This window comes from Lepisma saccharinum, chromosome 16 (genome assembly GCF_977018435.1).
Source record: "Lepisma saccharinum chromosome 16, izLepSacc3.1, whole genome shotgun sequence".
In the NCBI taxonomy this organism is placed as follows: domain Eukaryota; kingdom Metazoa; phylum Arthropoda; class Insecta; order Zygentoma; family Lepismatidae; genus Lepisma; species Lepisma saccharinum.
The window spans coordinates 39,253,547-39,263,944 of record NC_139244.1 but is presented as its reverse complement, the minus strand read 5'-3'; the positions used below and the strand labels follow the sequence as shown (position 1 = coordinate 39,263,944).

Sequence of the window (10,398 nt, the reverse complement as noted above, 5' to 3'; positions counted from 1 at the left end):
GCAGTGTACCGAGGCGAGTCTCAGTTTTGACTGTTCTCGTGTTCCAGAACAGTTTTCCGTACTAACTGTAACAGATGTTGCCTTGTGCATATTGTTTAATGATAAGAGTGATCCAATAGGTGCTGCCATCTAGCACCTAATGGGCTAAGCGTTAAGCTCATAGCATCGTCATTATTCAGTGAGACATCGAAGCCAGCGGTCAAAGATTGTTTTCAACTTTGCTTGTAATTTATGTGCTGTATTCGCTTCGAGAGAAGTGGAGAATGTTATATTATGTTTTATGACGTTTACTCTTGATGATTGTACATTCATTTACCCAATTTTCAAACTGGAATGCTCCTATATTATATACCACATGTGTGGTAAATAATGGAAACAACAGGACACAGGAAGAAGTAATGGCGAACAGGTGAATCTGTGTGTGGAAAATTTGGAACATGTAAAGAATTGTAGCGTAAATGCAGAAAATATGTAAGAACAGGACCCATAAGGACTACAGTTTATAGGGAAGAACATCAAAACGTATTTGTGTGACTTTCGCTCAGGATATTAAAAAAGAGTACACTATTTTGTGACCTAAAAAAATTAATCTTCACTGTGATTATATGCTTTCGTAAAATGTACTTAAGAACATGGTCTATATTTCTTATTTTCTATTTCATTTTTCTTTATAGTAAATATTTTTCATAAGGGGTAACGGCGAAGACTGTGTGTGGCATTACCCCGAAAAATCAGGGCAATGCCGAACATGACATCTGTCTTTCTCTTTGTATTTTGTGTGAAACAAATAGTTTATGAACATTGTAACAGAGATAATTTTGAAGGGAATTGATTAAGATTTCCTTAGAATCCATGCAGTGTCTAAAATATTTCAAAATAGTGTTCAAAGCTTAAGTGTTCGACAATAACCCGGTTACATAATCTATATATAATGTCTGGCAGGTTCTGACTTCGAAATGATTACTCTGAGTAAACTGGAATGTGTGAATATTACCAGGAAAATTATCCATTAAATATTCTGTTGTTGACGCTTTCCACTTTCTCTTCCACAGTGTAATGCGGCAGTTGGCATGAAGGCCTTCTTCGACATGATGGCCCAACCCCCAAACAAGGTGATGCTTTTCGGAGCGGCCTGCACGCACGTCACGGACCCAATAGCGAAGGCGTCGAAGCGGTGGCGACTCACGCAGGTACGTCAACATCAGGGTTGTTTACATAATCTCAGGAATTTGATTTCCTTTCAGAATTAACTTATTAATGTCAATTTTTCTTCCAACTTAGACAGCTTTTTTACTTGGTCATGTTGCATTCGTTTCTGTTAGATTCGAGTTTCCAACGGGTTCGTTCCATGATCTTCGGCAGAAAATCAACTGCTGACAGGTCTGGCGAGTATGGAGGATGCTGAACAAATGTTGATGCGTACTCACTGTCCCGAGCTATAATAAAAGAATGGGTTATGCTCATGCCTCTGCACAATGACAAGATGCATTCGAATTTCCTATTTTAATACAACATGTAATTACAAGATATCCAAGAATGAAGGTTGCTAAATGTGTGTTTACAAACAACTTTATAATCGGGAATATTGACAATTCATCGCAGCCTTTCATTAATATATTATTGCTGTAAAATGATTGAGGAATGTTTCAACACACAAACATTAGTTTACATTCGTGATATTTGTCGTTTCTTTTAGATTCAAAGAGATATTATTTTCGTAGGAAACTGTACAAACTTTAACTTATATTAACATTTGCATGATCCGCCAGATAGTGTAGTGGCTAGCACCCAGGCCTTGAAATAAAGGTGTCACGGGTTATTTTCCAGACGGAGGCATGTTGAACAGTCATTCTGATCTCGCTTTCCAATGTTAGGTGAAGTCCTGATTATCCAATATGATCATAAAGTGGACTTACCAAATTTAGCTGACACCTTGCAATCACGGAGTTGCGGGTTCATTACACGATGGAGTCACATAGTAATTTGGATCCCACTTTAAACTGTAGGTCCAGTCGCGATTAGCCTTACTGTAAGCCTTACTGTACATAAAGTGGACTTAAAACACCAACTCAATCAGTCAATCAATCGATTTGCAAATTGTAGTTGTTTTTTTTACGTTGCTTGTCTACATCTTTCGTGACGGTGAAGATGATGAAATATGATTAGAAGAAACAGATGAAGGACACACACAGAAACACCAAAGCAAGACACGAACTCCGAACCAGTGTCCACGGAGGGAACTTTTCAGTTGCACAGTGAACTGTTTCTGGTTAGTTAACGTTTCCCTGTGCTGTATATTTTACGAAAAAAAAAACTTCCTAACCATAACATGACGCACCATCTCGTAATTCGTATGTTCGCTAAAGCGTGCTTTAACTGAAAGCGGACCGTGTAAAGCGTTACAATAACATTACACACTGAATCTCACTCCCGTAGCTCATTGTCAGTTTCATTACCAGGCGGATTCCCACAATAGTGCACTGTCTCCCCGATAGATGGCACTGCCCATACGTAAAGCATATTTGGTTTGCAAAACGTAGCGTAGGTAATGAACTCGCCCAGTGCCACAAATGGAGAAACTCTGTAATATTTGTTTATCTCACTCGCGCCTGATTTTCGAGTGAAATGTGGAAATTGAGTCCAGTAAAATGACAACGAATCCGAAATCCCTGGTTAATTAGCTCGCCATCAGAATTATAAAAGGCACTCGTCAAATTGTGTTAGAGATTTTTCACTCTGTCTTGCCGTGTAGGGACAGATTTTGCCATATGAGGGAAAACGTAGGGACTTTTATCAATGTTGGAAAATAACATTTTGTTGTGCATAGGTGCAAAGAACTAATCTCCATCAGAATTTTGGAACATGTTTTCGGTTACCAAAAACTTTGAAGGAAAGTTCTTTTTTGAAAATATTTCCACTCTCGCGAAAATAGTGCTAATATTACCACATTCTAACGCGGAAACGGAAATAATATTTTCAATGTTAAGTGATACAAAAACAAAAAAGAGAAATAATATGGGACCAGAATTGTTAAATTCTTCGCTAGTGATAAATTCTTCACTTAAGGCACGTGAAGAAGACTACAGGAAATACAGCATCACCAACCAACATCTATCTATTCACAGCAGCAGCATGTATGAATTCAAATAACATAATCATAAACGACTCAACGTTATTTATAAATTGTGGGATCATCGAGCAGAAAAATTTGGTAAGTAAATGTGTATATTTTCTCTTCTGTTTTGCGTGGCTCATGAGCTGTTGTTTTTTTTTTAGTCGCTTTACTTAGCGTAGGGACATTTTGACTTCGTCTGTAGGGACATTGCCGAAATGTGGTTGGCAACACTGGTTGTAGTTAACCTTTCAGTTTCGTACATGGAGAATTAGACCCAGATGAGGCTTCCAAAAGTATTTGTTTAGTCGGGACAATTCTTTCTTTTTGTTGAAGACGGTCTTGTAAAATTTCCCCATTTTAAACTAGCACACATTAAGGCATATCTTCATTTGTTATAAAAATTCCTGCTAATATGGGGTCTGGTGCTGGTACATATAGCTGCTAATATTCACTAATTGCTATGATCTCTAAACCTGGCGCCCCTAACCTATAATTCCACATAGTTCTAATAAGGTTAGCAGGGATAGGCTTAGTTCTCTTCAGCAATTAGTTTAAGTGCCTGCAAGTGGGTTGTATGTGCCGTCCCGCACCAGACCCGCTGATACCTATCTATTATTAATTGTAATTTTAATTATAGTTCAAATACCTAAGGGACAATCAGAAGTAAATTTATTGTTAATATAATTTGAACTGACTATTTGGGTTTTGTTTCTTAACTTCCTCAGATGTAGGTGATAAACTTTAAGTTCTATTAAAATAAAAGGTGTCCCGACAGAACGTACCACCTTGGTTTTCGCGACGAAACGTACCACTCAGATAAACACCTACCTTCAAGATATTTACTCCGCGACAAAACGTGCCACTTCAAGGAAAACGCTTGAACTTAAAATCAAAAGAGAATAGAGTGGTTAGTGGCCCGTCGAGTGATCAAGTTTGTGTAGTCCCGAATGATGCTCAGTTAGATGTGAAGAGGAGTATGCAAGAGGCGAGGAAAAGGGTTCGAGAGTAAGACACGCCAATTACCAAGATTTGGAACGATACTCTAGGCAACCTACACGACAAAGGTTACGCTAGGTTAGAACTGACATAACTAAAACGAAAATCGAAAAAGAGATGAAACAAAAGAAAACATGTGGACGACAGCTTAACCACAGCTGATTTTAAACACACCAAAATAGCTATATATATGCATTATATAGTAATTTTGCCAGTCCAAAGCGTGGATAAAGTGTGATGGAAATCAGCAAAACCATCAAATGGTACGTTTTGTTGCATCGCAATTTTCTTTAGACTCATCAGAAGACCCTTCGCAGGTAGCCGGTCAGGTGGTACGTTCGGTCGCGTATTCAAAATGAAAATATTTTTGTGTCATTTAAAAGTTTATTTCAGCGAGTGTAGTCTCATGAGGTCTGTTAATTCAAAGCTTCATGCTTTTACATTACGTAGGTTGTTTACAACAGCGATGTCCAAAAGAGAGAATAAAATACATTACGACTGCGGAATAAAGTGGCTGTCGGACAGCTTGATTACAAAGCGACGACATTACCTCTACGCCACTGGAGAGGCGTCCTGACGAGGCTACAGAGTCAAAAAGTGACATAAAACAAGAACAAAATACGTTTCTCTATCTATCTTCGATCTCCTATTCCTCCCGTCGCGATTAACCTAAATTGATAAAACAAGCAATGTTGGTGTGCTCCTATTCTCCTCAGATTGGCAGTCCGGTACATGACCTCAAAAACAAAAAAGTCCTAGTGTGGACTAGCCCTAATGTAATAATGGCCATGTGTTGTGGAAATATATATATAAAAAAACAAAAGCATTCCACGGTAACTCGATGAAGCTTGTTGTGCTATGATGTTAGCACGCTCCCCACTCCCCCTCTTCGAGTGGTTTCCCCGAACCGGAAGGAAAATGACGTTCCTACTATCCTGCAAATCTAGACCCGGGGCTTATCGCTTCGTAACGCCCTGTGAAAGAATAGACGCCCCTTTCCAGGCACTTTCATATTCATTGATCCCGTCATGCAAAGCGATGCCTCTACGGAGCTTGTATAACCACTTACAATGGATTTAAGTGGCATAGACTCTGCCGGTGTTTTATTTTTTAGTCGGCAGATGGCAGCAGCATCACAATATATGATATTTTAATATTTATTGTGGGTTATTTCGGTTTGGACCCAGAACAATATAAGTTTTTTCCGGATGATATCTTAAATGTTAAAATTGTATCTTGTAATGTACAATTTAGAGACATTTAATATGCTATATTCTAGAGAACAAAATTCTCTCAAAAATAAATGTAGTTATTTCTTTTAAATATGTACAAGTATTATAACGACGTCAAGTTTAGATTGTTAAATCAAGTCGTAAATGTCGGCTAGAGAGTTCTCTTTTAGTATTGGCTAGAGATCATTATTTAACCTAGCAGAGACTAATGTGGACTTTAAAAAACAACAAAAAAGCAAGGTTTTGATACAATGCACATAATGCAAGTCTAGTAACAAGTCTTGAGCACAAATACCTGTGGATTTTTAAATATACACAGGCCATCAACGGGAGTAACTAAAAAATGTATTCCCTCTCTAGTTATGCCTCGTGCGTTTTTAGGAAAGGACTTTCATACTGTGTAGTATTATTACTCGTACTTAAATAGTATTCTGCTGAGACGTTGAGCCCCACTAGCCAGCCTCCGTGCGGGAGTTGTTAGTGAAAGGCATCACGAGGCCAAAGGTACAATGTTCGAGTCCTGAGTATGACATGAATGTGTGTTTATCCATCATTCATCATCATCGTTACTATTAACCTAGATCGATGAGTGATTCAAGTTAGATTTAAGTTACAAAAGAGGAGTAAAAATGCAACACTGATAACTAATATTAAGTTATTTAGAGCAGTTTGTGTCGTACTGTCTTCAGCACTGTGTATTGTCCAATTCAGGGACAATAAAACACTGAATAGTGAATATCCAAAAGTGGCAGAAAGGCGACTTAAAATGCAGTGGCGTAGCGTTATAGTACGCCCGTACGCCCGGCGTTCCCAGATTTAATATTTAAAAAATGCGTAAATGCTGTAAATATAAAGTAAATCTTGACAAATTTCATATATGTCTGACCTTCATGGCATTATAATAGCTATTTCTCGCGATCCGCTTGCAACGCTCCACTAACAACACTCGTTCTAGCATTTTTTTCAATGCCTTTCCTGGCCGGACGCCGAGCAGGTTCGGCGTACAGGACCCTATATTCCTTGCTGTCTATCTGAAGGAAAAGCTTGGATCTCTACAGTACGCGCCCAAATGCTCTCTCTTACGCCAGCGTATGGAGTAGAGGGCTACGTGATTGGTTCACGTGACCCTTCCTGCCTTCTGAAGCAGACGACAGCGGTAGAATTCCTACCCGGTTCTTCGCGCTCGTGCCACTCGTGCTATGTGTTGCTACAATACGCAATATTGACTGACGTAACTTTACCAAACTGAAATATAGCACTTCTTAATGGCCACTGCATTGTATATTTTATCGCACGAACAGCGATGTGCATTAAAAACTAAAAGATCAACACAGTTTTTGTCAAATAAGTTGCTGAAGTCCTCGTGGTAGAAGTTCAGCCTGTGGCTGCTCTACCACTTAATAAAAAAAATAATAGTTTTGCGGGTTATTATTTTTTCGTTATTATGTAACTGCTTAATATTGTGTCAATGGAAATGTTTAGCATTCATTTGAAAACGCTTAACATCGAATGGTGTCTGGACAAAATTATTTTAAAATGTTTTCAACATTCTCAAGACGTAATAAACAGTAGTCTGAATTACTAATCGGCACTGTTACGTTAGTAGAGTGTACGATAGTTGGATCATCCGCCCACCTCCGTGTCAGAGTGTTTTGCACAGCGCGCCAAGACCCCTGATTCGAATCCCGGGGTGAGCACGGGTGTTCTTTTGTGAGTGTCCCTTCATCAATATCATCATCACTCATATTCATATTCGCGATTAACCAAAAGTGGCAGAAAAGCGAAGTAAAATAAACCAAATCAATCATTAGTTGGGTCATCCACAACAATGACGTCTGCTGTTGTTCAAAGGCGCTTGTGATTCAGGTAGGTTTTATAATGATTTGCGTCATGCAGAAAGGTATAAAACACCAGAGTTCAAAACATTTGTTGCATAGTGAGGCATCTAATTTTCTAGCTAAAAACTGCATGGATGATGATGCTTTATTGAAAACCCAGCTGACTTCAGGCAAATAAACAATACCTGTGGCGACTAATTCCATAAGTAAATTATTAACCAAAAAAGGGCCGACCTTTCCTTCGGACTTGGCGTTCCCACCCGAAATGCCCATGCTACGCCACTGTTAAAATGACATAATAGAACACCGAGTTGCAAACACTGCGAGCAAATCAAAGAGTTGTGGAAATTCAAAGCACATGAAACGAAACGAAATGCTATGAATTTCTATGTAAGAGGAGTACAAAGAATGACGTGAAACTGTAAACAAACGAGGCTCTGGCGCCTGAATCCACAGCCAGTATAATCCCCTGTGGAATCCTGTCATGGCTCTCTGTGTTCTGAATGCCCCTGTACAATCTCAGCTTTCATTGAAAGCTTGGAGATATTAACGTTCGGATACCTGTATTGATATTACCGCAAACTGACATTAATTTTATTTAAGAGACTATTTGTTATTGTTTTAAGCCCGTTGAAAGTTATTGTTAATAAAGAGCTGGTCCCTCAACAATACGTAGCAGCTGCAAGACAGACGTATGCTCCGAGACATGTCAACATTGCAGGGACGCTTCACAAGTCATGACATATAATACGCGCAAAATATAGTTCCGCTTTCAATAGTTCTATGCTGACCCAACTGTTCACCTGCACCAAAGCAGTTATTCAATTTCCTATGTACGGATTTAACGATGCATAAAAGTAACAGGTATGCAGCTTATCGGTTACAGGTAAACTCTTAATTGTAGGCTCGCCAACTGGAAAGCAAGAAGCATAAGAACACTAGCTTCTTAGTAGGGAAACTGTACTTACGTAACACGGTTGTCGAGTGAGCGTGTTGCTGATTTTCTCAAAGTGAATGTGGCCTTGAAGGGCCTTACAAATCATCAAATTCGATGATTTGTAAGGATCGGAGCTTCATGCGAGACTGACGCAGAACAAACTGCGCCCTGTTTATGCGCGGATTAATACATGGACACTTGCCGGACGGTTAAACTGTCTCGGAGTATACTGTCGACGCACCATTACTTCATTTAAAGAAAATAGCTTTGATAAATCTATACATAAGAGAGAAATAGGCAAACCAAAACCAGAGACCTACACGCACACACTGACTCAACAATTGATCTATGTTTAATTGTGAGTCATTTTGCATTGAATTGAGCTTTCTGCATGCAAAGTGTCGATTATTGGAGCCACGTCGAAAGTACTCATTTCCAGCCAACGAAGATTCGTTTCGGATTTCTAAGGGTGTCGAGTTACAAACAGTTCCTCAAGCCACAGTGAACGATTCTCATTCCAAATTTGAATTGCTTAAAAGGATGAATAATTGATATCTTTCGCACGAGCAGGTGTTACATCTCTGGAAATCTCATCAAGACGAAAGTTTGAATCGGAGAAAATCTTAAATTACCTTAAATGCTGCTTGTATTACTCTAAGTCATCTATCTGTAGAAAGGATGAGATTAGATCCATGATTTCAGACAATAAATGAAGCAGAAGTGTAGCCATTTTGAATTCGTTGGAAACTGATAAATAGGGGCAGCGAAAGTCGAAGCCATCTGTTGTGTTAAGGCGGTTAATATTTAAGTCACCTCGGTAGCCGAGTACGTTGGGTGCTCGATTTCGTAAAGAAATTATAAAAGTAATGTGCTCCCCTGTGCTTTGCACCACGCCATGAAGGGGTGTGGGGTTAGGGCCCCACACTTTCTTGATCTCTGCCAAGCTGGGGGTGATGTGATCAGCCCCACGCCCCTGGCCGCCTTTACGCCCCAGAGTTTCCTCCAGGTACCCACTTTATACGACGCTGGGTGGGCGCCGGAGCCGCTTGTACAAGGTGAAAAGTTCCGGTTCTCCCCCGCCAGGTCTCTCGCATGGTAGTCAGACGCCCTAACGACTGAGCTACCGCGGCTGGATCTCGGCACCAAAGAATCCGGGTTCGAATCCCAGGCTGGAGACAGTTGCTTTCCATGTGTCACTTTATCAGTGTCATTTATTATCGTTCATCGTGCCGATTAGCGTAAATATGAATAAAAGCGACGTAAAACAAAAATAAAGATACACACCACTCATTGAGGTATCGAATAACATTTAAGGATGTAAGTTCCAGAATATTCTTAACACTTCTACCGTCGTCGTCTTGTAATCCAGGGGTCCCGGGTTCGATACCCAGTGGAGGCACAAGTGGTTCGGATCCCACTTTAAACTTTAGGTCCAGTCCCGATTAGCCTTACTGTGCATAAAGTGAACTTAAAACACCAAATCAATCAATTAACACTTCTACCCACTGGCGTAGATTAGGCGGGTGAGGTGGCAATTGCCCCCCACTTTTCGACACTTTTGTCCCCGCACTATGCTAAATCGTATCTACTTTGCCCCCTAGTTTTGGTACCTTGCCCCCCCCCGGTTTTGGAACTAAATCGCCGCCACTGCTTCTACCTATTGTTAATTTACTTGGTCAATCTTAAATACCGAATAATGGCATTTTACACCAATATTAACACATTGAAAGTAATCTTAATAAAAATGCTCATGTGACAAGTATAATTATAACATTAAAAGTTTTATGTTTACATAAGAAGTTTTCAGCTTAATCTATAAAGAGAGGCATCTTCTGGCGAACCAGCCAATTAACGGAGATGTCGTTGCTAAGTAGTCAGCATTTCAGAAAGGTCTGCGTGTGAAACTCCAATTTTCGCCACCATCTGACTATCGCTATATAATAAACACCCTCTCCTCTCGGCCTATATTTCTGATGGTTGAAGAGGAATTGATCTTCCGGAAATTGCCGTTTAGTATGTCTCCAGAAACATCCAAGTTAGTTTACGCTGAAACAGTAACAGTAGGAAAACAACAATAATAACAACAACAAAATAGAGTACAGGATGGCACAGAAAAAAAAATCAATATTATACAAACATCGTTCAGAATTTTCTAAAACTTTCTTCTGGCAAAAATATGTCCACATTTAGAGTCAGGTTATTATATGAGCTAGGAAGCACTGTGCAATATGCCTCCACCGGGGATCGAACCTGAGATGTCTTGATCAGAATGAGGCATCG

General features: G+C 39.7%; 1 protein-coding gene across 2 annotated transcripts in view; it reads left to right on the top strand.

Annotated features, from left to right (window-relative positions):
* Positions 1–1,056: 1,056 nt before the first annotated feature.
* GABA-B-R2 (gamma-aminobutyric acid type B receptor subunit 2) overlaps positions 1,057–10,398 on the top strand; it is a 330,120-nt gene continuing 320,778 nt past the window's right edge. For both annotated transcript variants that reach the window (XM_083138018.1, XM_083138017.1), the window contains exon 1: positions 1,057–1,190. In XM_083138018.1, coding sequence (XP_082994144.1) covers positions 1,071–1,190 — 120 coding nt within the window. In that variant the 5' untranslated portion in view covers positions 1,057–1,070. The remainder of the gene's footprint in view (positions 1,191–10,398) is intronic.